Source organism: Leptopilina heterotoma, unplaced genomic scaffold (assembly GCF_015476425.1).
Source record: "Leptopilina heterotoma isolate Lh14 unplaced genomic scaffold, ASM1547642v1 Lhet_152, whole genome shotgun sequence".
Taxonomy (NCBI): Eukaryota; Metazoa; Arthropoda; class Insecta; order Hymenoptera; family Figitidae; genus Leptopilina; species Leptopilina heterotoma.
Genome location: NW_025110868.1, coordinates 1,512,700 through 1,540,359, shown reverse-complemented (window position 1 = coordinate 1,540,359; position 27,660 = coordinate 1,512,700). Strand labels below are relative to the sequence as shown.

At 23.9% G+C, this 27,660-nt stretch overlaps 3 protein-coding genes and 1 long non-coding RNA gene across 4 annotated transcripts in view; 3 read left to right on the top strand and 1 right to left on the bottom strand.

Moving 5' to 3' along the window:
• Positions 1 to 4,884: 4,884 nt before the first annotated feature.
• LOC122498587 (odorant receptor 13a-like) lies at positions 4,885 to 7,688 on the top strand. Its single transcript, XM_043606387.1, has 9 exons — positions 4,885 to 5,014; positions 5,192 to 5,317; positions 5,426 to 5,540; positions 5,705 to 5,963; positions 6,128 to 6,244; positions 6,320 to 6,410; positions 6,517 to 6,653; positions 6,818 to 6,950; positions 7,181 to 7,688. The coding sequence occupies exons 1-9, from the start codon at positions 4,886 to 4,888 to the stop codon at positions 7,232 to 7,234; spliced, it is 1,161 nt and encodes a 386-aa protein (XP_043462322.1). The 5' UTR covers position 4,885; the 3' UTR covers positions 7,235 to 7,688.
• A 4,090-nt stretch (positions 7,689 to 11,778) lies between these two features.
• Positions 11,779 to 14,321, top strand: LOC122498581 (odorant receptor coreceptor-like). Its single transcript, XM_043606376.1, has 5 exons — positions 11,779 to 12,020; positions 12,846 to 12,936; positions 13,053 to 13,189; positions 13,821 to 13,953; positions 14,183 to 14,321. Exons 1-5 carry the CDS (start codon positions 11,779 to 11,781, stop codon positions 14,231 to 14,233), a joined length of 654 nt encoding a protein of 217 aa, XP_043462311.1. The 3' UTR covers positions 14,234 to 14,321.
• Positions 14,322 to 15,240: 919 nt separating this feature from the next.
• The window catches only part of LOC122498610, a 117,213-nt gene continuing 104,793 nt past the window's right edge, over positions 15,241 to 27,660 (top strand). The window contains exons 1-2 of the long non-coding RNA XR_006301246.1: positions 15,241 to 15,473; positions 23,320 to 23,507. This is a non-coding gene — a long non-coding RNA (uncharacterized LOC122498610). The remainder of the gene's footprint in view (positions 15,474 to 23,319; positions 23,508 to 27,660) is intronic.
• Positions 17,649 to 27,581, bottom strand: LOC122498607 (phosphatidate cytidylyltransferase, photoreceptor-specific). The gene is made up of 10 exons (XM_043606415.1): positions 27,181 to 27,581; positions 26,036 to 26,160; positions 25,773 to 25,869; positions 25,292 to 25,468; positions 24,041 to 24,243; positions 23,338 to 23,494; positions 22,972 to 23,124; positions 22,506 to 22,634; positions 19,619 to 19,753; positions 17,649 to 19,507 (listed from the first exon to the last, which is right to left on the bottom strand). The coding sequence occupies exons 1-10, from the start codon at positions 27,247 to 27,249 to the stop codon at positions 19,415 to 19,417; spliced, it is 1,338 nt and encodes a 445-aa protein (XP_043462350.1). The 5' UTR covers positions 27,250 to 27,581; the 3' UTR covers positions 17,649 to 19,414.

Below are 27,660 nucleotides of genomic sequence, written 5' to 3'. Positions count from 1 at the left end.
TTCTGAAAAGAGAATTTTATTTCGATTTTTTAATTTTTTTTTTTAAAGAGTAGCACCCCTCATCCCGGAACCTACCCATCCTGCAGACATTGACATTGGTAAACAAAATACATTAAAAATTTCTTTTTTTCAAATTTAAGAATTCTAATCATCTGAAAATCACCTGAGTTCTAGTAGGGACTGGGCCCTACCCAATCCTGATAAATACAGAATTTTATTTCAATTTTAAGTAGTAGCAGGTCCACCCGTACACTATCAGACAATCGAAATTTGGTAAAAAATACATTAAAAATTCTTTTTTCAAATTTAAGAATTCTAATCATCTGAAAATCACCTGAGTTCTAGTAGGGACTGGGCCCTACCCAATCGTGATAAATACAGAATTTTATTTCAATTTTTAAGTAGTAGCAGGTCCACCCGTACACTATCAGACAATCGAAATTTGGTAAAAAATACATTAAAAATTTCTTTTTTTCAAATTTAAGAATTCTAATCATCTGAAAATCACATGAGTTCTAGTAGGGACTGGGCCCTACCCAATCCTGACGAAAAGAGAATTTTATTTCAATTTTTAAGTAGTAGCAGGTCCACCCGTACGCTATCAGACAATCGAAATTTGGTAAAAAATACATTAAAAATTTCTTTTTTTCAAATTTAAGAATTCTAATCATCTGAAAATCACCTGAGTTCTAGTAGGGACTGGGCCCTACCCAATCCTGATAAATACAGAATTTTATTTCAATTTTTAAGTAGTAGCACCCCCACCCGAACGCCATCAGACAATCGAAATTTGGTAAAAAATACATTAAAAATTTCTTTTTTCAAATTTAAGAATTCTAATCATCTGAAAATCACCTGAGTTCTAGTAGGGACTGGGCCCTACCCAATCCTGGTAAATACAGAATTTTATTTCAATTTTTAAGTAGTAGCACCCCCACCCGAACGCCATCAGACAATCGAAATTTGGTAAAAAATATATTAAAAATTTCTTTTTTTCAAATTTAAGAATTCTAATCATCTGAAAATCACCTGAGTTCTAGTAGGGACTGGGCCCTACCCAATCCTGATAAATACAGAATTTTATTTCAATTTTTAAGTAGTAGCAGGTCCACCCGTACGCTATCAGACAATCGAAATTTGGTAAAAAATACATTAAAAATTTCTTTTTTTCAAATTTAAGAATTCTAATCATCTGAAAATCACCTGAGTTCTAGTAGGGACTGGGCCCTACCCAATCCTGATAAATACAGAATTTTATTTCAATTTTTAAGTAGTAGCAGGTCCACCCGAACGCCATCAGACAATCGAAATTTGGTAAAAAATGCATTAAAATTTCTTTTTTTCAAATTTAAGAATTCTAATCTTCTGAAAATCACCTGAGTTCTAGTAGGGACTGGGCCCTACCCAATCCTGACGAAAAGAGAATTTTATTTCAATTTTTAAGTAGTAATAGGTCCACCCGTACGCTATCAGACAATCGAAATTTGGTAAAAAATACATTAAAAATTTCTTTTTTTCAAATTTAAGAATTCTAATCATCTGAAAATCACCTGAGTTCTAGTAGGGACTGGGCCCTACCCAATCCTGATAAATACAGAATTTTATTTCAATTTTTAAGTAGTAGCACCCCCACCCGAACGCCATCAGACAATCGAAATTTGGTAAAAAATACATTAAAAATTTCTTTTTTCAAATTTAAGAATTCTAATCATCTGAAAATCACCTTAGTTCTAGTAGGGACTGGGCCCTACCCAATCCTGGTAAATACAGAATTTTATTTCAATTTTTAAGTAGTAGCACCCCCACCCGAACGCCATCAGACAATCGAAATTTGGTAAAAAATATATTAAAAATTTCTTTTTTTCAAATTTAAGAATTCTAATCATCTGAAAATCACCTGAGTTCTAGTAGGGACTGGGCCCTACCCAATCCTGATAAATACAGAATTTTATTTCAATTTTTAAGTAGTAGCACCCCCACCCGTGCGCTATCAGACAATTGAAATTTGGTAAAAAATACATTAAAAATTTCTTTTTTTCAAATTTAAGAATTCTAATCATCTGAAAATCACCTGAGTTCTAGTAGGGACTGGGCCCTACCCAATCCTGACGAAAAGAGAATTTTATTTCAATTTTTAAGTAGTAGCAGGTCCACCCGTACACTATCAGACAATCGAAATTTGGTAAAAAATACATTAAAAATTTCTTTTTTTCAAATTTAAGAATTCTAATCATCTGAAAATCACATGAGTTCTAGTAGGGACTGGGCCCTACCCAATCCTGACGAAAAGAGAATTTTATTTCAATTTTTAAGTAGTAGCAGGTCCACCCGTACGCTATCAGACAATCGAAATTTGGTAAAAAATACATTAAAAATTTCTTTTTTTCAAATTTAAGAATTCTAATCATCTGAAAATCACCTGAGTTCTAGTAGGGACTGGGCCCTACCCAATCCTGACGAAAAGAGAATTTTATTTCAATTTTTAAGCAGTAGCACCCTCACCCGTACGCCATCAGACAATTGAAATTTGGTAAAAAATACATTAAAAATTTCTTTTTTTCAAATTTAAGAATTCTAATAATCTGAAAACCACCTGAGTTCTAGTAGGGACTGGGCCCTACCCAATCCTGATAAATACAGAATTTTATTTCAATTTTTAAGTAGTAGCACCCCCACCCGAACGCCATCAGACAATCGAAATTTGGTAAAAAATAAATTAAAAATTTCTTTTTTTCAAATTTAAGAATTCTAATCATCTGAAAATCACCTGAGTTCTAGTAGGGTCTGGGCCCTACCCAATCCTGACGAAAAGAGAATTTTATTTCAATTTTTAAGTAGTAGCAGGTCCACCCGTACGCTATCAGACATTCGAAATTTGGTAAAAAATACATTAAAAATTTATTTTTTTCAAATTTAAGAATTCTAATCACCTGAAAATCACCTGATTTCTAGTAGGGACTGGGCCCTACCCAATCCTGACGAAAAGAGAATTTTATTTCAATTTTTATGTAGTAGCAGGTCCACCCGTACGCTATCAGACAATCGAAATTTGGTAAAAAATACATTAAAAATTTCTTTTTTTCAAATTTAAGAATTCTAATCATCTGAAAATCACCTGAGTTCTAGTAGGAACTGGGCCCTACCCAATCCTGATAAATACAGAATTTTATTTCAATTTTTAAGTAGTAGCACCCCCACCCGAACGCCATCAGACAATCGAAATTTGGTAAAAAATACATTAAAAATTTCTTTTTTTCAAATTTAAGAATTCTAATCATCTGAAAATCACCTGAGTTCTAGTAGGGACTGGGCCCTACCCAATCCTGATAAATACAGAATTTTATTTCAATTTTTAAGTAGTAGCAGGTCCACCCGTACGCTATCAGACATTCGAAATTTGGTAAAAAATACATTAAAAATTTCTTTTTTTCAAATTTAAGAATTCTAATCATCTGAAAATCACCTGAGTTCTAGTAGGGACTGGGCCCTACCCAATCCTGACGAAAAGAGAATTTTATTTCAATTTTTAAGTAGTAGCACCCCCACCCGAACGCCATCAGACAATCGAAATTTGGTAAAAAATACATTAAAAATTTCTTTTTTTCAAATTTAAGAATTCTAATCATCTGAAAATCACCTGAGTTCTAGTAGGGACTGGGCCCTACCCAATCCTGATAAATACAGAATTTTATTTCAATTTTTAAGTAGTAGCAGGTCCACCCCTACGCTATCAGACAATCGAAATTTGGTAAAAAATACATTAAAAATTTCTTTTTTTCAAATTTAAGAATTCTAATCATCTGAAAATCACCTGAGTTCTAGTAGGGACTGGGCCCTACCCAATTCTGATAAATACAGAATTTTATTTCAATTTTTAAGTAGTAGCAGGTCCACCCGTACGCTATCAGACAATCGAAATTTGGTAAAAAATACATTAAAAATTCCTTTTTTTCAAATTTAAGAATTCTAATCTTCTGAAAATCACCTGAGTTCTAGTAGGGACTGGGCCCTACCCAATCCTGACGAAAAGAGAATTTTATTTCAATTTTTAAGCAGTAGCACCCTCACCCGTACGCCATCAGACAATTGAAATTTGGTAAAAAATACATTAAAAATTTCTTTTTTTCAAATTTAAGAATTCTAATCATCTGAAAATCACCTGAGTAATGGCAAATATAAAAGAATCCAAAAGGCATTGTGGCATTTCTTAATTACCACATTGCGTTGTGGCCGAATATTGTAGCAGCCACAAAGCGAATTTCGCGTTGTGGCCTTTTTCAAAGTACCACAACGCGTTTTGAGCACTTTTTGCCATGCCACAATACGAATTTCGCGTTGTGGACAATTTGAAGGAGCCACAACGCGTTGTGGACTATATTTTCGCTCAATGAGCGTTTTCGGTCTTTGAGCCTAACATATATAACATGAAGAAATCTTCCGTATTTTTAAATATTTTCGCTGGTTTGAGTCCTACTGAACTTATTTTATAACAATGAGCAGAATAGTTTTTTAGATTATAAATACAGCAGTTTCATATTTCAATTTTGTCAAATATATAATTATCAAAAAAACATATCTTAAGTTCTTTAGTATTTGAATTATAACAGAATAAATATTTGCTAATTTCGAAAATGATCAATTTTATGCATTATGGAATTCTAATTGATACATAAATTTCTAATGTATACTTAATCATTCGTTTAATAATTATCATGTGGGGTTGCAATGTACGTCTTAAATTTGTTTCTAATATAAAAGCAAATAAATAAAACCCATAAAATTATAGATATAACGGCAAAGAAAAATAAAATATTGTCCTAAAAGTACTTAATTCTTTACAGTTGATTATTAACCGCTTTCCATAGAAATGGATAAATTCTTTAAGATGTCGCACTTCAAGACTAATAGATTTTTATTATTTATCGTTGGTCTTTGGCCATTACAGAGAAATTTATTACAAGAAGTGCAATCTTTATTCACAATAATTTCAGCTTTCTGTATGATCTTTTTACACGTAAGTCAAAAATATTTATGTGCAAAATTTAACGTAACTTTAGCCAGATATTATAATTTTTTAATGTTATTTACAAGGGTTACAAAATCATTCTTTATAATACCAAATTCTTGAATAAAAAATAGTTTAATTAACAAACAAATATTAAAGAAATATATTTGTTGCAATATTTTTAAGATAGGAACTGTGATCGTGGCATCAAAAGAAGCAGACGTTGACATTGTTTTAGAAACATTTCCTAATGTTTTACACTGCATTGTAATTATTGGAAATGCAATTATATGGATAATTAAATTCAATAAAGTGAGTAGTTGTACCGCATTTAAAAAATTAAAAAAATTAATTTTTATCATAGAAATGTAAATTATCAATAAAACTACTTTTTGTTTTATTTTTAATTGAATTATTCAGATTAAAGATCTTTTGACACGTGTTCATTTTAATTGGAAATATTTTCTACCCGATGAAATATCAATATTGGAAAAATATGCCCATAAAAGTGAAAAACTTACTAAAATTTTTGCATGTGAGTAAAAATTTGTCAATAATAATTATATGTGACAAAAATTAATATTTTATTGTTTTCCTCGCATATTCTTTACAATTTCAAAAATGTTAAAAAGTCTAAAAATTTAAAAACAATAAATAATTATTGAAATTTTAATTTTTTTGGAAAACTTAATATTTCAGGGATTATTTTGGCACCAATTTTTCTAATCTTCTTATATACGACATTAAATAGTTTTACAAAATCGTTTTCACGAACAACAGGAACAACTATACACGTCGTTTTTAATGTAAAAAATTTCTTCAATATTGGAAATTATTATTACTCTCTTCTTACTGTGACATTTTTCGGAAGCTGTGTTGCTGTTTGTGCATCTTTCGCGGTAGACTCAGTAATGATCATTTTCCTTCAACATGCTTGTGGAATGTTCACAATATTAACGTACGAAAAAAATTCTCTATAATTCTATTAAATATATAAAAGCGTTTGCTGATTTTTCAGAAGCTCTCTAAATGAATTTCATTTTTAAAAAAATATTTGGTTAATAAAATTTAAAAAAAATATTATTCTCTTATCAAAAAGTTAATTTTAAGCCTATTTTACAGGCAACGTATGCAGAATATAACAGCGGAATATGCAAATTTTTATCAAACTAAGAAAACAGAAGAAAAAAATCGTCAAATTATTAATGAATGTCTAACATTACATAAAAGCATTATTGAGTAAGTTATTTTGTTAAAAAAATAATATTTAATGTCAAATATCTATTATTATATATTCAAATTCTATTTATACAGATTTTCAGATCTATTGAATTCAATCTTTTCATTAGGATTTCTATTAGCACTAACTCTATACACGGTGATTTTAAGTTTCGCATCATTTTGCGTAAGAAAATTATGTTTTCTGCAATACAAAGAAAATTCAGAGAAAGAATTATATTTACTAGGTATACTCTTTGAAATGAATTAAAAACTATTTAAAAAAATTTCAGGCACTTGAATATAGACATAAACCACCTATTATGATGAGATATGCGATGCTAGCTTTTGGCTCTATTTTACATCAATTCACTAAATTTTGGCAATGTCAAAGCTTAATTGATCACAGTGCAACATTTCGAACTGAAATGTGAGTAAAAAGAAACTACAAGCGTGTATCTACTTCTAAACTGTAATGTAATTTTAGATAATTATTAAAATAACGTTTGTTTCTTTAGATTAAAGAATTTTTGTTTTTTTTTTGGAGAATACTACTTTGTAGGAATTTTAATTTAATAATATTGATGATTTCAGATGTAATTCAAATTGGTATAACATTCCACCAAAAACAAGAACAATTTTATATATCATGTTAATGAGATCTGATAAGGTATGCAAGGTAACAGCAGGGAAATTCTTCGAAATGTCCTTTCATACATTCTCAAAGGTATATGAATATTATAATTATTAATATTTAACACTGACTTAAATCTTTAACTCTCGCTTTCAATTTTAAAGGCAAAATCGAGTTTTTATTGTAAATTTAAACTAAAATCGAAAATCAAAGTCTTTAAACTAATATGACAAAAAATGAAGTTAAATCTTTATCTGTAATGTTCTTTATAACTGAATACATAATTTTCTTTATAATAAATAGGTTCTTTTCTTCTTTTTCAGATTTTAAGTACAGCAGCTTCATATTTCACGGTTTTGACAACTTTAAAAGAATAAAAAAAAATATTGTATCTCATTTTTTTTTAATTTTGATAAATAATTAATTTTTACTCTACTTTTATTAATAATTAACTTGATATGTTATAATTATTATCAACGGGGGTAACTAAATAAAGCAAAAAATGCGACTTTTCTTTTTCATTTAAGAGTGAATTGTCATAACGTACTTGTTGACATAGAATAAATTCCTCAATATTCTCAAATACAGGAAACAAAATAAAAAAAAACATACCAAACCGATAATAATTTGTACAACAAATATTATTCATAATTGGAAAACATTAATGTCAAAAGAAGAATATCAAATTATTGTTTTATTAATTTCTAACGTATATTTAATCAATAGGATAAATAATATCAATGTATGGTCGCTATATTACCCTAAGTCTAATAAATTTGTTTCTAGTGATTGTAAATACACGTTTTCGTCAAAATTGTAAATAACAAGACAAAAGCAAAGACACGTAATAAAAAAATTTTCCCTAAAACAATATACATTGCAGTTGGCAATATATTTATAGTAACATTTATAATAATAAAAATATATAAAATAAATAATAAATAATAAGGTATTAATTGTTTTAGTCGATTGACAAAAATTTGATTCAGTATTTCCCTGACTGTTTCCTGAGCTCAATCAAAAATATTTATTTTTATTCTAATCCTGCTGAGAACTTTAATTATAAATTTTTGAAAAATTCAATTATTTTATAAATTTTTATCCTAAAAAAATTGTATTTTAAAGTAATTTTTAAAAGTAAACAAATTTAAATTGTTTACAGGAAATAAGAAAATAAATTAACAATTTTTCGAAGTAAAAATTTAAATGTTATTAGAGTTTAACAACAATAAAAATTTCAACGATTTCAATTTAATTTCGATTTTCAATATAATAATCTTTTAAAATTTAGTTATTTTTAAACAAAATTTTACTATAACGCTTTTAATATTTAATTATTATCTAAGATTTCAACTGAAATTCGTTTTTAAATCGATTCTTATTAGAAAGAAGTTCAGCTGAAATTAAATGTTTCTCAAAATTTAATTCTTATAAAGAATTTATCAATTTTTTAAAAAAATAATTTAATTTCTGAGAAGAAATTTATTATTTATGAAAATAATTTAATTCTTGCAAAGAATTTAATTTTTTTTAAATAATTAAATTCTCGTGAAAAATTTTATTATTTGGAAAAGTAATTGAATAATTGTGAGTAATGAAAGAAATAATTCAAGAATTTATAAATTTTTTTTTAAATAATTGAATTTCTGAGAAGAAATTTATTATTTATGAAAATAATGGAATTCTTGCGAAGAATTCAATTTTTTTAAATAATTAAATTCTCTTGAAAAATTGTATTATTTAGGAAAGTAATTGAATTTTTGAAAAGAATTTTATTTTTTATGAAGAAGATTGAATTTTTAGGAAGAACTTTATTAAAATTTTTGAAAATAATTGAAATCCTCCGAAGAATTTGTTTATTAATGAAAATAATTAAAATCTTCCAAAGAATTAAATCTTTTATGAAAATAATTGAAATCTTCAAAAGAATTTTATGTTTTTTCGAAGATAATCCGAGTCGAAGACTCGGAGTGATCCATTTCTTTATGTTTTATAATAATTATTAAAGATGACCGACTGACAAAATCATTATTTTATTATTATAAGAATATTGATACTGTAATTTCTTCAAAATTATTTCTATCATTTCAATTCAATTAAAATTTCCTAGAATTTTTAACTAAAGTTCCACTTTAAATCAATAACATTAATTATTATTCAATTAAACTTTTTCAAAAAAAATTAATTCTACAGAATTGTTAGTTAAAAGTACGAAAAATAATAATTTAATTCTACGAGAAATCAATTATTTAAATAAAAAAATAAATAATATTGAATGTTTCTTAAAATTTAATTTTTACGAAGAATTGTATTAATAACTTTTGAAAATATTTAATTTCTTTTAAGGAATTAAATTAAAATTTTAATAAAATTTATTACATTAAAGAATTTTAAAATTTTATAACAATTTTAGAAAATAATTGAAAACTTTTTGAAGAATTTTATTCAATTTTTTAAAAATAATTGAATTCCTGAGAAGAATTTAAATAATAATTTTTGAAAACAATTAAATTCATGAGAAGAATTTTATTAAAATTTTTTAATATAATTGACTTCTTGAGAAGAATTTTGAAAAAATTTTGACAATAATAATTTAATTCTTGAGAAGAATTTCCCTATCTTGTCAGAAATAGAAAATTTTTTTGAAGGTTTTGTATTAGAATTAGTGGCAGTTTCATAGAAATAGGGGACAGACTGTGAAGCCTGTGTTTGTCAAATATATTTAATTTTTAGCAAACAGATTTGTTAAATTTATTTTTTAAAATTACCTAAAGAGGGGTAAATATGGAACTTTGTTTTTTTAAATTTAATGAATTGTATTTCTTTTGTTCTTCTCCTCTTTTTTTATTCATTTTGGTATTTGTTTTAAAAAATAATTGTACGAAACTTTGAAATATCCCTACGAAAATTTTCACAACACTTTTTCAACAATTTTTTATTCTTTTACTTTTTATTATCTTATTATGCAGTATTTAATAAAAAAACATTCGTACTGTCTGCATTAAGAATATTAATTTAAATTTCTTGTCCAAAAATTATTTTTTGAATATTAAAACTTGGAGAATTTCATAAGTTTTGAGTGAAGAAGAATTTAAAACAGTTCCATAATTACCCCTCGGTTGACATTAACTTTGGTTTGGAATATAATATGTAATAAAAATCGTATTTTTCTTACAGATTTTGGGTGCTGCAAGTTCATACTTTACTTTTTTAATTAGTTTAAGATAATTATCTCCTACAATTTAAATAATTTAATTTGAAAAAATTTTCTTATATTGGATTTCTACTGAAGAAACTTTTCATCTTAAAGAAATTATAATTAAACCGAGTTTGTAATTTAGAAAAAAAAATTCATTGAACTATCGAATTCTTCAATGTTAGAATTTCTATATTAAAACTACTCGAAGAAAAATGTCTATAATTTCTCAATAATTGCATTAAATGTACACGATTAAAATAGTGTACGAGGGAAAAATTAATTTATAGATGAAAATTATATTCATTTATTTTGATATATTAAATGTGTCAGTGGTTCTATTTCTTTCCATTCATCTTAATGATAGAAAAACTGTTTTTGATGCAAGTACAAATAAAACAAATTATTTATTTACATTGACGTGTACAAACATCGACGGAACCAAAACAGAAAAAAAGAGGGAAAAAAAACAAAATCATAAGTTAAACAGTTCGTCAAGGTATAAAACGTAATTTTTTTTAACTATCTGTGTTCAAAAAAAAATTGTGAAAAAAATGGATAGCTTCTTTAAAATGTCTGAATTTAAAACCAACAGGTTTTTACTAATTTTAATTGGTCTTTGGCCGTTTAAAATCAATTTTATTCAAAAGGTGTTGTTTTTATTTTTCATCTTTTGTGTTTTTTGTCAGGTGTTCTTACAGGTATGTTTTATCATTTTAAAATAAAAAACGAAAAAATTACCGCTCCTCATTTTTTTTTTAAAAAGCACATTACAATCATAATTATATTAGAAGAAAATTATGTGTGCATTTTATTGTAAATAATATTCGGAACCTAATATTTAATTCTACAAGAAATGCAAATTTGAATTTGAATTATAAAATTTGTGGATTGTATTAAAATTAAATAATAATTTTTTTAATCCCTTATAATTTATTGAATTTTTAAAGACAGGAACTTTAATAGTGGCATCAAAGGAAGGAGACATTGATGTCGTTTTAGAAGCAATCTTAAATATTGTACTCGACTGCATAGCCGTTGCATATATTATATTGTGGATAATTCATTTCAACAAGGTGAGTAATAATAATTATAAATTTTAATAACAAGTTATTAATATCTATAAAATAATAATTAAATAATTTTTAAAAATTCAATTTTTCATTGCGATTAATAAATATTAACAAAATATTGCTACTATAATATTATTACTATTATTAATAATAATATTGTAATAATAAATAATATTAATCATGAAATTATTTAATTAGAGGAAAAATTATTTCTGACAATTTAAAAAAAATTATTCTCATAATTTTTCCCTCAATTTTCAATATTGTACTATTCTCGAAAATATAAAAGAAAACTTTAAATTTTATACCAAATTTAATGTAAATCACATTTTTCGACAATATAAATATTAAAAAAAAATTTTTCCAGATGAAACAAATTCTCAAAGATATTTATTCCGCGTGGCAAAATTTTTCACCTGATGAGAGAAAAATATTGAAAAAATATGCAATTAAAAGTCGAAAAATCACTGTAACTTATGCGTGTAAGTAAAAATAATTTTTATAAAAATTGTGTAGAAGAAAAGTTTTGTAAGTTATTAAAATTAATTTTCAAAAAATTATAATAAAGAAATTATATAATAAATAAATATATAATACTAATTAACAATTATTATTATTATTATTTTTATTTTCAGGGATTCTGTACGGAACAATGGGTCCATACATGATTTTTCTACTTTATCCAATTTTAACTAAGTCATTATCACGTAAAACGGCGACAACAATGCAATTTATTTTTCCAGTAAAAAATTTTTTCAATATTCAAAATTATTATTACTATCTTCTAGCAATGACATATTGTGGCACTATTTCCATAATCACAACATTTGTTGCTTTCGACACAATATTTGCTACTTTTATTCAACAAGCTTGTGGAATGTTCGCAATATTGATGTAAGAAGCAAAAAAGAAACAATTTTATCATTATTGTAAAATTATTATCTCTTTATTTATTTAGAAAAAAATTTATTTATAAATTTAGTTTAAATATTTTTATAGAAATTAAAACTAAATTTTATGTCATGAAAATTTATAATTAAAAATCTATTTATATTTAATTTAGGTAAATTTATTTTAATTAACATTTTTTAGTTTAATTTCTGTTTTTCTTTTATTTTTAAATTCAGGTATTTTCTATTTTTATATATTTGTATTTTAAATATAATTTATTAATTATTAGTATTATAATAATTTATAACAAATTATAATAATAATAATTATAACAAATTATTATAATTCTATTTAAAATAAAAATATATTTACATAGGTAAATATAAATTAATTGTATGTACTTAAAAATAATATTTTAAAAACAAAAATTACAACAATAAAAAATTTTAAGTATAATTAATACTTTATAGGCAACGTTTAGAAACCATAACAACTGTTGAAAATACCATCAATTCTAAGAGTGATGTTGATAAAAATAAAAATTGTAAAGTTGCAATTTCAAGTTTAAAGTTGCATCAAATTGTTATTGAGTGAGTTCTTTTTTCTGTTACATAAAAATTGCAATGTAAAATTTCAAATTTACTTTCTAAATAAAGTAAAATAATAAATTATAAATTAAATTTATAAATTTATATTATAAATAATAAATTAATAAAGTAAAATAAATTTTAGTAAAATAAATAAAATAAAATATATTTAATTAAAAAAACAAATACTAATATTCAGTCTATTTTCCGAATTTTACTAATACATTTTTCAAAAATGCAGCTTTTCAGATTTATTAAATTCTGCCTTTTCGTTTGGACTTTTAATATCGACTACATTAAATACAGTTCTCTTAAGTTTCACAGTATTTTCCGTAAGAATTTGGTATTATTTTTATTATAAAAATTATATACTTTTGTCTAATAATGCAAATAATTAATACAATAAATTAATTATTTGTTTAAAAAAAAATTATATTCAATATTTCAGGCACGTGAATATCATCATACTCCCCTTCTCATGTGGAGATACGCAATTTTAACTTCAGCTGAAATTTTTCATCTATTCAATAAATTTTGGCAATGTCAAACATTAATCGATCACAGTGTTATGTTTCGAAATTCAATGTAAGTATATTAAATTTAAACAATAAAATTTTCGAGAAAATCACGAGAAATATTCGTCAAGAAAAATTGCAATCAATTTTTAAAATCTTCTTTTTCTCTATTTTCAAAATTTATAAAAATATAATAATATTTTTTTGAAGAATTTATTAAAATGTTAGTAAATAATCATGGTTGCCACAAAATAATAAATGTAAAATTCCAGGCTTTTCCCCATGGTTTCAAGGTCAATTTAATTCACAATTCATAAAAAGTAACCACAGCCGATAATCAGCAGAAGATGAAAAATTATTTTTTGAGCAAATTTTATCTTCTGTTTACTGTCAATTGTTGGTCATAAAATTTTTTACTGGTCCTAAACTTCTACTAGAACAATTTCAATAATTATCTGAGTCATCAAAATTAATTTTAATTCACTACAATTAAAAAAAATGATCAAATTAAAATATAAACTTGATAAATTTATAATAAAACTAATAATTTTATTATAATAAAAAAATATTTAAATTATAATTGAATCAACATTTTAATTTATAATTAAGACAGATTTGTAAAAATTAAAATTTATCGTAATTAGTTAGAAATTATTTTATGAACTTTTTAATTGAAACAATAAAAAATTGTATGATTTCAGCTATGCTTCCAATTGGTATAATGCATCAGCTAATACAAAATTAATTTTACGATTTATGTTAATGAGATCTGAAAAGGTGTGCAAAGTAACAGCAGGAAAATTCTTCGACATGTCATTTCACACTTTTAGAAAAGTACGCAAATTTTCATATTTATTGAAAAATAATTACCTATACATTTATTTATTTTTTTGTCTTTGTAAAATAATTCTATTTTGGTCAAAAGATGTGAATTATAATTAATACTGTCAAAATGTAAACATTTTCTTTCAACTATTACAAAATTAAAAAAACAAATGTTGAAAATTTAAATTTTACTATCGTATTAAATATTTTTAAATTGGAAATTTGATACTTTTTTCAGATTTTAAGTACGGCGGCTTCTTATTTTACTGTTTTATCAGCCATAAAATAATTAAAAACCAACAATTTTCCGATAAATAATATAAATATGATGGACTAAAATATTGTCCGACAGATATTGTATTCGACACACAGAAAAAGGGAATAAATTTTTGAGTACAACACTAATTTTGTAAATAATAATTATAACAATAAAAATTTACCTGTATTTAACCATTTTTGCACATTTTGTATAAATTTTCTCCTTGTTAATCAAATCACTTTTTGAATTTAACGCCGCCAGGTAATGAGCCACCTGACGGCAACGACGCTAAGGTCGAACCGTCAAAATTTTGAGGTTATCTTTTGTCGCAAAACATTTTTTCCAAATATATTGACTTTTCCCATAATTCGCATATAACTAATATAATATCTCGATTCTTGACACATTACTGTACTTGATTAGTGAAAAACTTTGATAATTAACAATAAGATTTAATAGCTATGAATAGATTTATTTTTCATCAACACAGAGCGACATTCATTGATAGGGAGGCCATTTGCCAATGAGCTGCGCTGCCAACCCAAGATAACAAAATACCCTCCTCCCACTTGTACCAACGTTAAGAAAAGTAACCAATTTGAAATTCTAACACACTTTTCTTATATTATTTATAAATAATTATTATTCACGGCATTAAAAATATATGTTTTGATAGTTGAAAATTTAATAAATTCCGAAAATGAACATTAACAATTGCGTACACGCTATTTTGTGCTAATTAATTTCCCGCGCGTACTTATAACACAGTATTCTATTTTTGGTGTATTTTTATCATTTTCGAAAGAAAAAAGTCTGTGTAAAATATACAAAAAGAAAAGTAACTCTGTATTATGTTTTCAATTTAGTTTTATAGTATTAAATATAGTGAACTATATTATTAAATTGAATATAGAATTGGAATATTTCAAAATCAACGGCAGAAAATGGAGGAAATTTGTGACATGCGCAGTATTCACTAGTCAGGTTTTGGAAACGGGCAACATGGCGGCGTTTATCGAACAAAACCGAAGTTTCACGACAAAAATGTGTCACAGTTTTTCAAACAAAAGTGTTGCAGTAGCTAGTTTTATTTAAAACACGTGTTTAAAGAATTCAATTTACGAGTGTTTACGAATTTATCAATCTATTGTGTGTCAGTGCAAGTTTACTCAATTGTTAAATTACGCGAACAATCCGGACATTCTTTCTAACAAGTGATAAACAAATCCGTGCGACTTCTTTTTTAACCTCTCCCATAGAGAATTCATCGGTAAGTTTCTTTCTGTTTCTCATTCTTATTTAAACATTTAGGCTAATAATTAATTATTCACATGTATTTCAACTATTGACAGTATGACAATTATTTATGCATTTATAGGTTAGGTTATAATTTTTTCGCATGCATTTAAAGGGCAATTCTAATTTTCTTTTCTCTTTTAAAACATTTTGTTTACATTCTTTTCTTTTCAAATGTCCCTAAAGTTCTGAACTAAATAAACGAAATTTATTTATTTCTTCTAAAATTTTACTATAATAATATTAAGTCGAAAAAATTTCCATTTCAATTCCAACAAATTTATTAAAATTTTCGAGAATATTTTAATTATTTCGTAGAAAATGAAAATTGGTTCCAGGGATTTACTTAAAATTCTATTGAAAATAATTAAATTTATATGAAAAAAATGTCAAAATTTTGGAAAATAATTGAATTGTTTCGAATAGTTAATTATTAAAATTGTATTGAAAATAATTGAATTCTTACTATTCAATTATTTTCGAGAACTTTAATAAATTCTTCGTCAGAATTCAATTATTTTGATTACAATTTCAAATAAATTCTTTTAAATAATTCAATTTTTTCCAAAATATTATTAAAATTCATTGTAAGAATTCAATTATTTACAATTTTTATAAAATCCTTCTTGGAAATTTAATTATTTTCATAAAATTCTTTGCTGGAATTCAATTATTTTCACAAATAATAAAATTTTTACGGAAATTCAAATACATATTTGAAAAGAATTTTAACAACATTCTTAATAAGAATTCAATTATTTTTCCATAAATTAATATTTCATTTCTTTTAAATTAAATTTTTGTTTCTTAACTTTTTTAATGATTTTTCTTTTTAAATATTTTCAATTTTAAAATTAATGTATTGGAAATTATCGAATTGTTGCAAAGAATTTTATCAAAAAATTTGATAATAATAGAATTTCTTAGAGGAGTTTTTTTTATTTAGGAAAATAGTTATGAACAATTTCTTTAAAGCTTTTAAAATAATCGTGTTTGTTAATAATTGAAATTAAACATTTAATTATTTAATTTTATAATATTTTAGAAAATAATTGGATTCTTTTGAAAAATTTTATACCGAATTAAGAAAAAAATTGAATTCTTTCATGAAATTTTATTAAAACTGTATTAAAAATAATTGAATTTTTGCAAAGAATTTTACTATTTATAAATATAATTGAATTGTTTCGAAGGATTTGTTAAAATTTTAGAAAATAATTAAATTTTTTCGAAAAATATTATTAAAAATTTTTTAAAAAATTGAATTCTTTCATGAAATTTTATTAAAAATGTATTAAAAATAATTGAATTAAAATTAAATTGTTTCAAAGAATTTGTTAAAATTTTAGAAAATAATTGAATTTTTTCGATGTATTTTATAACGAATTAAGATAAAAATTGAATTTTTGCAAAGATTTTACTATATAAAAAATTAATTGAATTGTTTCGAAGGATTTATGAAAATTTTACAAAAATAATTGCATTCGTTCGTTTTATTAAAATTTTGTTTAAAAATAATTGAATTTTTGCAAAAAAATTTTACTATTTCTAAAAATAATTGAATTTGTACAAAGAATGATATTATTTATGAAACTAATTGAATTCTTGCGAAGAATTTTATTAAAATTTTTGAAAATTATAAACAAGAATAATTAATTAGTTAATTAGTTAATAATTGAATTTTTTTCAAGTTTGAATCTGAAATTATCAAAAAAAATTCATATTTCTAAATAAAAAATTTTGTAATTTGCATAATAATAATAATAATAATTTGAATATCAAGTTTCGTATAATTTACTAGTTTTGTAATAATTTATGTTCGTGAAATGAATTTTTAAAAAAACACCAACATTGTGACTGACATTCATTTTTATCTTACATAAAATTTCTATACACGAATTATTTTTAAATAATCTTAAAATACTATAACATTTTTGTTGAACTTTCACTAGACTTTTCTAAAATATATATTTATATATATATATATTCTTCAAATACAGTTTTATATTCTATAAATAACGAAAAATAATAAAATTCTCGTAGTTTACATTAACAAAAATTTCTTTTTGCAAAAGGAAAGGTTTCTTTTTCGAAAAGAAAAGTTTTTTCAGAACTTCTCCTTCTCTTAATATTGAATTTCCATATGTAATTTAGTTAAAATATTTATATTATATATATCATTCGCAACATTACATAAATTACGTTTTTTTATAAGTTATATCGCTAGATAAATGTACGTATATTGTAAAACTTAAAGTACAATCACATTAAAATGCACAGTTAATGCTTCAACATTGTTAATTATAATTATAAACACAAATGGACAATTTTACAGTTTTTTTCCGTTCATTCGTCTCACACTTATTTTTTGCATTCATTTTCAATTTTTCACACATTAACATAACAAAATGTACATAATATAAATACATTTTTTTTTGTATTCTACTAAGTACATACAATTCGCTAACTAGTAGATTTTTTTATATGAGTTTACATCAATTTTTTGTTTTCTTTTCCTTCTAAACTAACGAATGTGTTCTTTTTTTGGACATTTTTTTTGTACCTTTAACTGAGATCTTATTCGTTTCCGAGTCAAGAGAATAATGGAAATATAAAAAAGTAACTTTCAGGTGTTCAAAAAAATTATTTTTTCTGAACGGAATGTTCTTTGAGATTCTGAATAAATGAATAAAAATAAAAGTTCGATTCGGAAACGAATTAATCATTTTTTTTTTCATCTCCAGTTAGAGAAAAAGGAGAATTCGACACGAGATTCATTAATTGAACCGTATTTTCTTATATAGACAATAGAGAAAAATAATTTGAGAATTTGCTCAAATGGATTTTTCTTTGATTGTAGTTTTTTTTTATGGAAAATATTTTGAATTTTTATAAAACATTTACATATATTGCACACTTACGATAATCTATCTTTGGATAGAAATTTTTACCTTTCCTTTAAAATTGAAAGGGGGGGGGGGCGATTGATCTACTTATTAACAATTAGTTTACTTCGAATTAAACATCAATTTTTATGGAATAAAATTGAAAATCAATCGACTATTTGTTTTCTATATATTTTTTTTTCTTTTTCCTCTAAGGCTATGGAACTCTAATATCACCCACAATTTTAATTAAGCCCTTTTCATTTAAATTTGTCCGAAATTCGAAAAATTATCCGAAAAATCTTGCGATTTACACAGTTTTTTCATCTAGAAAGTTATCAAAGAAAACTGAGTTTTCCCGAAACTTCCGTAAATTCCTTTTTTTTAATCTGGATTTTCAATTTTCAATTAATTTCTGACACAAAAAAAAAATTGATTCCAGAAATTTTCAAGATTTTCCGAAGAATATTTTGCTTTCCTCTTTTTTTGTCAGTAATTCTAAATCTACAATTATCTAGTCGTTAAAAATAATTCTAAACCACAAAAAAAATAATTTAAAAAAACCACTCAAAGTTCTCTTAATCAAAATTTTGAGACACGCTAATGTGCAGTTTTAAAGCTTTACATTTGTGACTATATTTGAAAAAAAGCTCTGAAATATCCAATCAAGAATTATTCAGACGATTTTCGTAAAAAAAACGAAGACGTTTTGATTAATACAAAATAAGTTATTAAATATTCTCTTCAGAATATTTAATTTTTTCTTTGAATAAAAAAAGAAAAAATATTTAAAACAAAAGTATGAAGTGAAAATGAAAAAAAAATAAAAAATTAGTTGCCACTTTTTGTATAATGTAGAAAATAAATTAGAACATGAAATTCAGTCGGGATTTTTCGGAAAGACAGAAAACGACAGTGGTCACTATAGAGTTTCCAATTATCGTACACTAACGTCAGGTATCTAAGTATTCGGTTTCGTGTTTGTGTTTTTTTCTTCTTCTTTTTAAACTAAAATAACCGAAAAGTTCAATTAACAGGAAGCATTCACTAATCCTCGATGTTCCAACGAATCCTTTAAGGCTTGGAACAATTGTAGTTGTTGTTCGGATTTTAAATTGAAAACCTATCAAAGAAACAGTAAAATATTTTGTTAATTTTATTTAGAAATTATTTATTTTATTATATTTATTATTCATTAATATAATTAGTAATTTAGTAATTAATAATAAATTACCTGCTGCAGAAGTTTTTGTGGAGACGCGGTGTGAATGAAAGAAGAAATGTAAACATTCACAAAAGTTGCCATTAAATACTGACAGTCGAACCTGTCCATTATTCCCCCGTGTCCAGGAATAATGTCTCCAAAGTCCTGAAAAAAATTCATTTTAAAAAAAAACTGTAAATTTAAATTACAATCTAATTAATTACTATTTACTACTTTTTACACGATTTGCTACTATTTGAATACTTTTTCTTTTGATTTGTGACACTAAAAGCTACTTTTTTCTTTTTTTTACAGAATTTGCAAAACTTGAAACTAGCAAAAAGTTGAAATAAAAAAATTATTCTAAAAAATTTTAATAAAATTGGTAAATAAAATTCATTATCTACTATTTTAATAAAATTTCTCACAATAATTCAATTATTTAAAACAATTTTTATAAAATTCTTCACAAATTTTCAATTATTTTCAATAAATAATAAAAATTTTACAGAAATTCATTCAATTATTTAAAATATAAATTTTGTAATAAATTTTTCCGAAAAAACCAATTATTATTTAAAATAATATTTATAATATAGGGTAGGGTGGGGCATTACTATTCTTTTTTGGATTTTTGAGTCTAGAAAATGTATTTAAAAAAAAATAAAAAAATGAGTAGAACCGTTTGAAAGCTTGACTTCTTAGCTACAATTTTGCCATGTATCATTTTGCTGTAACTCGATTCTATTCCGAACTACAGCGATTTTACGAAAAAAAATTTTTTTTGATGTCGAAAAAAACGAGGGGCGTAACTATTCTTGCAGCTATTAATGATATAATACTAAAAAAATATAAAAAATAATTTGTTAATTGAAGGATTTTTTCTGGTTTTTTTCTGACAATTTCTTACCATTCTAACCTAGAAACAAGGAGAATAAAAAAAAATACACTGTTTTGTAGTTTTTGCTGTCATCAGTGGAAGAATAGTTACGCCCCATCCGCTCATTTTTTGAAAAAACACTTGTAAAATTTTTGAACAATAGAATATCAAAAATCTATTATGATATTCGTGTTCAGCACTAAATTTGACTTTGGAAATATTTTCTCCGATAATTTTTTCGACCGTTTATCACTATTTACAATGGCAGACTAAATGAGTGAAAACAAGTAAGCGAGTATATCAAAATCACATTTGGGTACCTAACTCCTATGATAGATGGCGCTAGAAGCTCAAATGTGGCATACAATGTTTATTTCACATGACAAGTATACAGTGTAAAAAAAACTTTAATCGGCTGAATAGTTTTCTCTCCAGGACAAAGAATAGTTACGCCCCGCGAATAGTAATGCCCCACTCTACCCTAAACATCTTCGCGATAATTTAATTATTTGTAATGCAATTTTAATAAAATTTCTTGAAAAAAGGTCAATTATTTTCAAAAATTTGAATGCAATTCTTCGCAAAAATTCAATTATTTTCTTTAAAATTTTAATTAAATTTGTCGACAAAATTTATAAAAATTCAATTCTTCTCATAAGTAATAAAATTCTTCCCGGAAATTTATTATTATTTTTATAAATAATTAAATTTTTACAGAAATTCAATTATTTAAAATACAATTTTCACTAAATTTTTTCGAGAAATGCAATAATTCTTAAAAATTTTATTATAATTCTTCGAAAGAATTCAATTAGTCAATAAATTATTTATTTTTATATTTAAATAATTAAATTTTCTTAGAATTTTTTAAGAAAAATTAATTTTAAAATTGAATTTCAGTTAAAATTTTAGATTATAATTGAATTTGAAAAGCATGAGAGCGTAAATTTTTAGAAATAATTGAATTTTGAAAAGGTTTTTAAATTAAAATCTTTGAAAATCTGAATTTTTCATATTTTTCGTAGACAAAATTTGTAAAAATTTAATTATTCTCATAAGTAATAAAATTCTTCTTGGAAATTTAATTATTTTCAAATAAATAGTTAAATTTTTCCAGGAATTCAATTATTTAAAAAAAGATTTGGTAAAATTCTTTATAAAAATTTAATTTTAAGAAATATTCAATTATTCAATAAATTATTTATTTTTATATATAAATAATTAAATTCCCGTAGAATTTTTTTTAATAAAAATTGATTTTAAAAGGAATTTTAGTTAAAATTTTAGATGATAATTGAATATAAAAAGCATTATTGCGTGAATTTTTAGAAATAATTGAATTTTGAAAAGGTTTTAAATTTAAAGTCTTTGAAAATTTGAATTTTTCATAACTTTTAACTAACAGTTCTGTAGAATTATTTTTTTTTAAAAAGTTCAATTTAATTTTTTTTTGGAAATTATTCAATTTTTTATTTTCGAAATATTTAATTAAAGAATTTTCGAATAATCGAAATTTTACTAAAAATTGAATTGTAAACAAATGGATTTTTGAAAATTCTCAAGGAACTTTTGCAAAAATTATTAAAAATAATTGATAATTAATAATTGAATTCTTTACAAGAAATTTTAATAAAATTTTTGAAAATAATTATGTTTTTCGAAGAATTTACTTAAAATTGAATTAAAAATAATTTGAAATTCTGTGAAGAATTTTATTATTTAGCAGAATAATTGAATTCTTGCTACGAATTTTTAATTAATTTTTTTTAAATAATTGAAATCCTGTAAAGAATTTTATTACTTATAAAAAGAATTGAATTCAGACAACGAATTTTATTACATTTTTTTTTAAATAATTGAATTCTTTTGAGAAATTTTATTAAAATAGTATTCGTTTATTCTTTTTGTTTATTTATTTATTCGTTTATTTATTCAATTCAAAGGGATTTGATAAAATTAAAATTTGACTATTTAAGCGATAACTTGAAAATATTTTTTTTCCAAAAGGAAATAAATTCTTTTTTTTCTTTGAAATACCTTGATTTTAAATGCCCTCTTAAATCCACTCGCGAAAAATCCTCCGAAAGGTCCTATCACAGAGCTGAATACTGACATTGATAATGAGTGCAGTAAGTATGGATAAACTGTAATGGTCGACATATTGATCTGCAAAAAGAGAGAAAAAAATTAATTGAAAAATTAGAGATGAATATTTCCTTTTTGTTGAAAATTAATTAACTTTAATTTCAAACTGAATTTAATATTAATTCAATATTGAATTTAGTTAGGTATTTGTTTATTTTAAAAAAGAAACAGTTTTTTTCTCGATTTAACTAAAGTCGTTGAAATGCTCGAAATTAATTTGAAATATATTTGAAATACTAAAGTGAAATTAAATACAGACGGGAGAATTTCTTTAGAAAAACGTAAGAAAAGAATTATAGTTGAAAAATAAATGAAATAAGAAGGAATAATTTTTTGCGAAAATTGTAAAAATCCCAACCAATTTTGTTACAGTTTGTACACTTTCTGGCAAAGTGTATTCTTGCGGTTTGAATAAACTCGATGGTTCACAGTCCATTGTCATCCGTCCCAAAGTCTCACTGTATTCAATCGGGCAAACAAAATAGCGATATTGACACATAACGTACGCCATCTAAAAAATTCAATCAAAAATTAATTCATTTATCAATCAGTAAAAATTAAAAAGAAAATTAAAAAGTACCCAGTAAAAGGTGAAAAAAAGACAGAAACTTTAAATATTTACGATAGAAGAAAATTATTATAATTAAAAAATTAATTATCCGATTAATATCATAATAAAAAAAATATATTTTTTATTATTTTTCAGAAAGAATAATAGACGAACCAATAGTCCAAGTACGACAGTCGCAATACCGCCACCAATGAATCCTTCCCACGTCTTTTTCGGTGACAATTTTATCAATGGAGTTTTGCCGAAGAAAAATCCAAAAACATATGCCATCACATCATTTATGACAATCATACTCACTGGTACGATGAACCTGAAACACAAAGGTAAGTGCCAAAAATATTAATTTAATAATATATTGAAAAAAAACAAATGACAATAACGTTTCATTCTTATAAAAAAAATGACAAATAATTTCATAATATAATAATTATTAATTGCAATTAAAAAAAGAAACAGAAACTGTTTCTTCTTCCCCCAATCAACCGTGTCGTTAAAGTGATCGAAATTAAATTTTGGAAATTAGTTTTTAAAATTAATTGTGGAAATTAATTTACAAAATTAATTTTTGAAGTCAATGTACAAAATTAATTTTTGATATTAATTTATAAAATTAATTTTAGACATTAATTTACAAAATTAATTTACAAAATTAATTTAGAAAATTAATTTTTGATATTCATTTACAAAGTTAATTTTTGCAATTAGTTTACAAAATTAATTTTTTAAATTAGTTTATAACATTAATGTTTGAAATTAATTTTTAAAAACTATATTTATGAGATAAATTAAAATATTAGACAATAAAATCGGTATTCAGTGAATGAAAGTAGGCAATTTTCCTTCTGGTGGAACTTACCAGATGAGTCCTTCGAAAATATTTTGTATTATCAAGTAACTCTGAGTAACGACGATTAGAAGTGCCACATGAGTCCATGCAAAGAGGGAAAATTGTTTCATGTAGTATTTTTTCACGAGCGATAGAACGAACCATACGAAACCAGTGATGTAGAGACAGAATGAAATAAAGCGATGATAGGTCACGAGAACTCGTAAATATTCCTAATTAAAGAGAAAACAAACATTAAATTAGTTAATTAATTTTTAAATTAAATTTTTTTTTAATAAAACAGTTTTTTTATAGAAAAATAATTCGAAAAACGATTTTAACAAGAAGCAAATATTAAAATTAATGATTAATTAATGTTAAAATTGATATTAAATTAATATTTAAAATTAACATTAAGTTAATATTTAAATTAATATTAAATTAATTATTTTAATAAAAAGCCAATATAAAAATTAATAATTAATTAATGTTAAAATTTATATTAAGTTAATATGAAAATTAACATTAAGTTAATATTTAAATTAATATGAAATTAATTATTCTGTAATAAAAAAAGCCTTTTTATTACAAAATAATTTAGAAACGATTTTAATAAGAAGCAAATATGAAAATTAATAATTAATTAATGTTAAAATTGATATTAAGTTAATACTAAAATTGATATTAAGTTAATATTGAAATTAATATTAAATTAGTATTGAGACAATAATTTTTGATCCAAAAAATTTATTCACTTTTAGAATGTCTACAAACGAAACTGAAAAAAGATTTCAAATTTATAGAAATTGATCCGAAAATTTTATACCAAATAGTAAAAATAATTCCAAACAAAATAAAAATTAAGTCACTTTAAAAAGAGTACAAAAATTAAATTAAATGCATAATAAATTGTGACCTTTAAAATAAAAGAAAAAAAAACATTACAGTAACATTCGAAGCCCCGTTACCGCATAAAATGAAGCCTCATAAATTAGAAAACGTAATCGCGGTCAGGAAGAAATCGATTTCATGTCAAAGCTGTCGAGGTTCTCTTTATTTAAATTCATTTTGATTTGCCCATTGTTTTAATAATAATAATGATAATCATACTAAATGACATTTTGTGATTTTTCCTCTTTCTCTCTCTCTCTTTCTCTTAATTGAAATTTCTTGCAGATCAAAACTTATTGTTTCAAATAATTTTTTTTTTATTATTCAAATAAAAATTTTCTTTGGCTTTAGAGGGGAAAAAAAATATTTTTGCAATTTCGAGATATTTACCGTTCGATTAATTACAACGGCAAAATAGTCCATTAAATTCTCCCCATAGAAAAAGTAATTCGACGTAATTAAAAAGTACCACGATAATGATCGGAACCATGGCAGACCATGAATTCGATAAACTGCATATCCAATGTTAATTATTTCCTCGAAACATTTCACCTGAACGATCAGTGTCTGCGGAAGGAAAACGAAAATTACTATTTTTTGCAAGAATTAATTTTTCAATAATAATAATAATAATAATAATAATAAATAAAAATTATTTAATTTTTTAATAATTAATTCACAAAAATCAATTTTGAATTAAATATATTTACAAGATCTTAAAAAGATGAAAATTAAAAATTAAAATTTAATTGTTTGACAAAATGTTTCGACAGTTTAATTAATTTTTAATTTACACCTTTTTCCGTTTTTAAGGCCTTGAAATAATATTTAATTCAATTATTTAATAAATGACGGAATTTTTGGTCATTACCGTGAGCATCAGAGCTAAAGGTCCCCCATAAATTATCAGACAAAATCCACTTATCATTAGCCATGTGAAGATTCCTCGGATTACCCAATTTTTCCAGCTGTAAACATTAAAATTCTTATTAGAATTTTTTCTTTCCTTTAAAATTACGTTGCAACTTTGTTCTCATCTTTTTTGCGGTATTAAATAAATTTCATATAAATATTAATTATTATTACTAACTGTAAATTAATATTTACAAAAAATGACAATAAAATTGTTTTTACCGTTCTGGTAAGCCGGAAAGAATTGTTCCGAGAAGTTGTGGGATGTGATTTGTTCCTTGTGATAAAGTTTTAGACATTTCGTCAACCTCAAGTTTTGCATCGTCTTCTGACTCGACATCCTCTTTCTGAAAAATTATTTTTTTCACGTATTAAAGTTATTTTTGAAAAATTTTATTATAATTTCAGAAAAAATAATCTTTTAATGAAAAAAAATGTAACATTTAATCAAATCGTGAAATTTTTAATCAAAGACAATTACAATTACAAAAAAGTTATATTCCACTTTTCTGTTTTTGTAGAAAAATATACAATAAATAAATTGCCTTCTATTTATTTAAAAAAAATGAATTGACAAATTTATTATTTAAACAATTTAAACGATTTTTAAAAAATAAATGTTTAATTATTAAAATATTGGAAAGAAATATTTTCTAGAAATAGTTTCGAGAAAAATTATTTCCACCACATTGTTAAGAAATAAAAAATTAATATACACAGCAAAAAAATTAGTCTTTTAAATAATAAAATAGATATTTACAGTGTCATTATTGAAATGAAAAAAAAATTATTTTTAGAAATTAATTGATCCAAATTACACTCTATTTAAAACATGTTACCTTTTCATAAAATGAAATGCGCAATATCTTGAATTTAATGGAATTTAATGAAAGAAAAAAGTTAGTTTTTGTGAATAGTAATTATAATAAAAGTGTCAAGCGCTACACGATATGACAAAAAAAATAAAGTAAATTCATCCAAGAGGGGAAGTTAAAAATAATTATAAGTGTATTAAAAAATAATCAAAAAAGAAAAAAAAAAGAAATCACAAAAATTAGATTTGATAAAAATATCAAAATTAGAATATTCGAGCGAAATTCCGCAGATAATTGAAATTATAGACGACAGTTAATTGGCATTAATTAAGATGAGATGAAATTGATTATTAGATGTCAAATCAGAGAATACGAGGGGAAAGAAAACATGTCAACATAATGTATTTATTAATAATGAATGAACGTTTATGAAAAGAGATAGTAACTAAAATAACGGATATTTATTTCTCTCTACCGGAAACTGTTTTAAAATATGAAAAAAATGGGGAATAATTATTTATAATATAGATAATTAAAAAAAATGCTATTTACTTGATCATCACTGACATCCCGTGGAGTGTCTGACGTATCCTGACCAGTTCTTTTTCGAATTGAAGACATTGTTGGATTGTATTATTCACAAATTATTTTTCACTCAAATCACCTATATACCAATAAACGAATTACAATTATTCTTTTTTCCAATACATATTTACATATTTAAATATAATTATAAATGAGCGGACGTGATGCACAAATATCGGAGTTACTTGTTAACACAGATGAGCGCAAGTGCAAAATGAACAATCCACCACGTTTATTCGGAAAAACCCGGTAATTGACGGTAAACTTCGGAAAATCGATGACAATTTCTCCCCTTTTTTAGAATAAAAAAAAAATAAATTTTCCCATTGGTCCAAACAATGGAAACGCGGGAAAACGCGATTTTCCTTTTCACTTACCATACAATTCCGAGGAGAAAATTAAAAATAAAGATCTGAAATTAATTTAGAGGTTATGTTCGTACCTTCG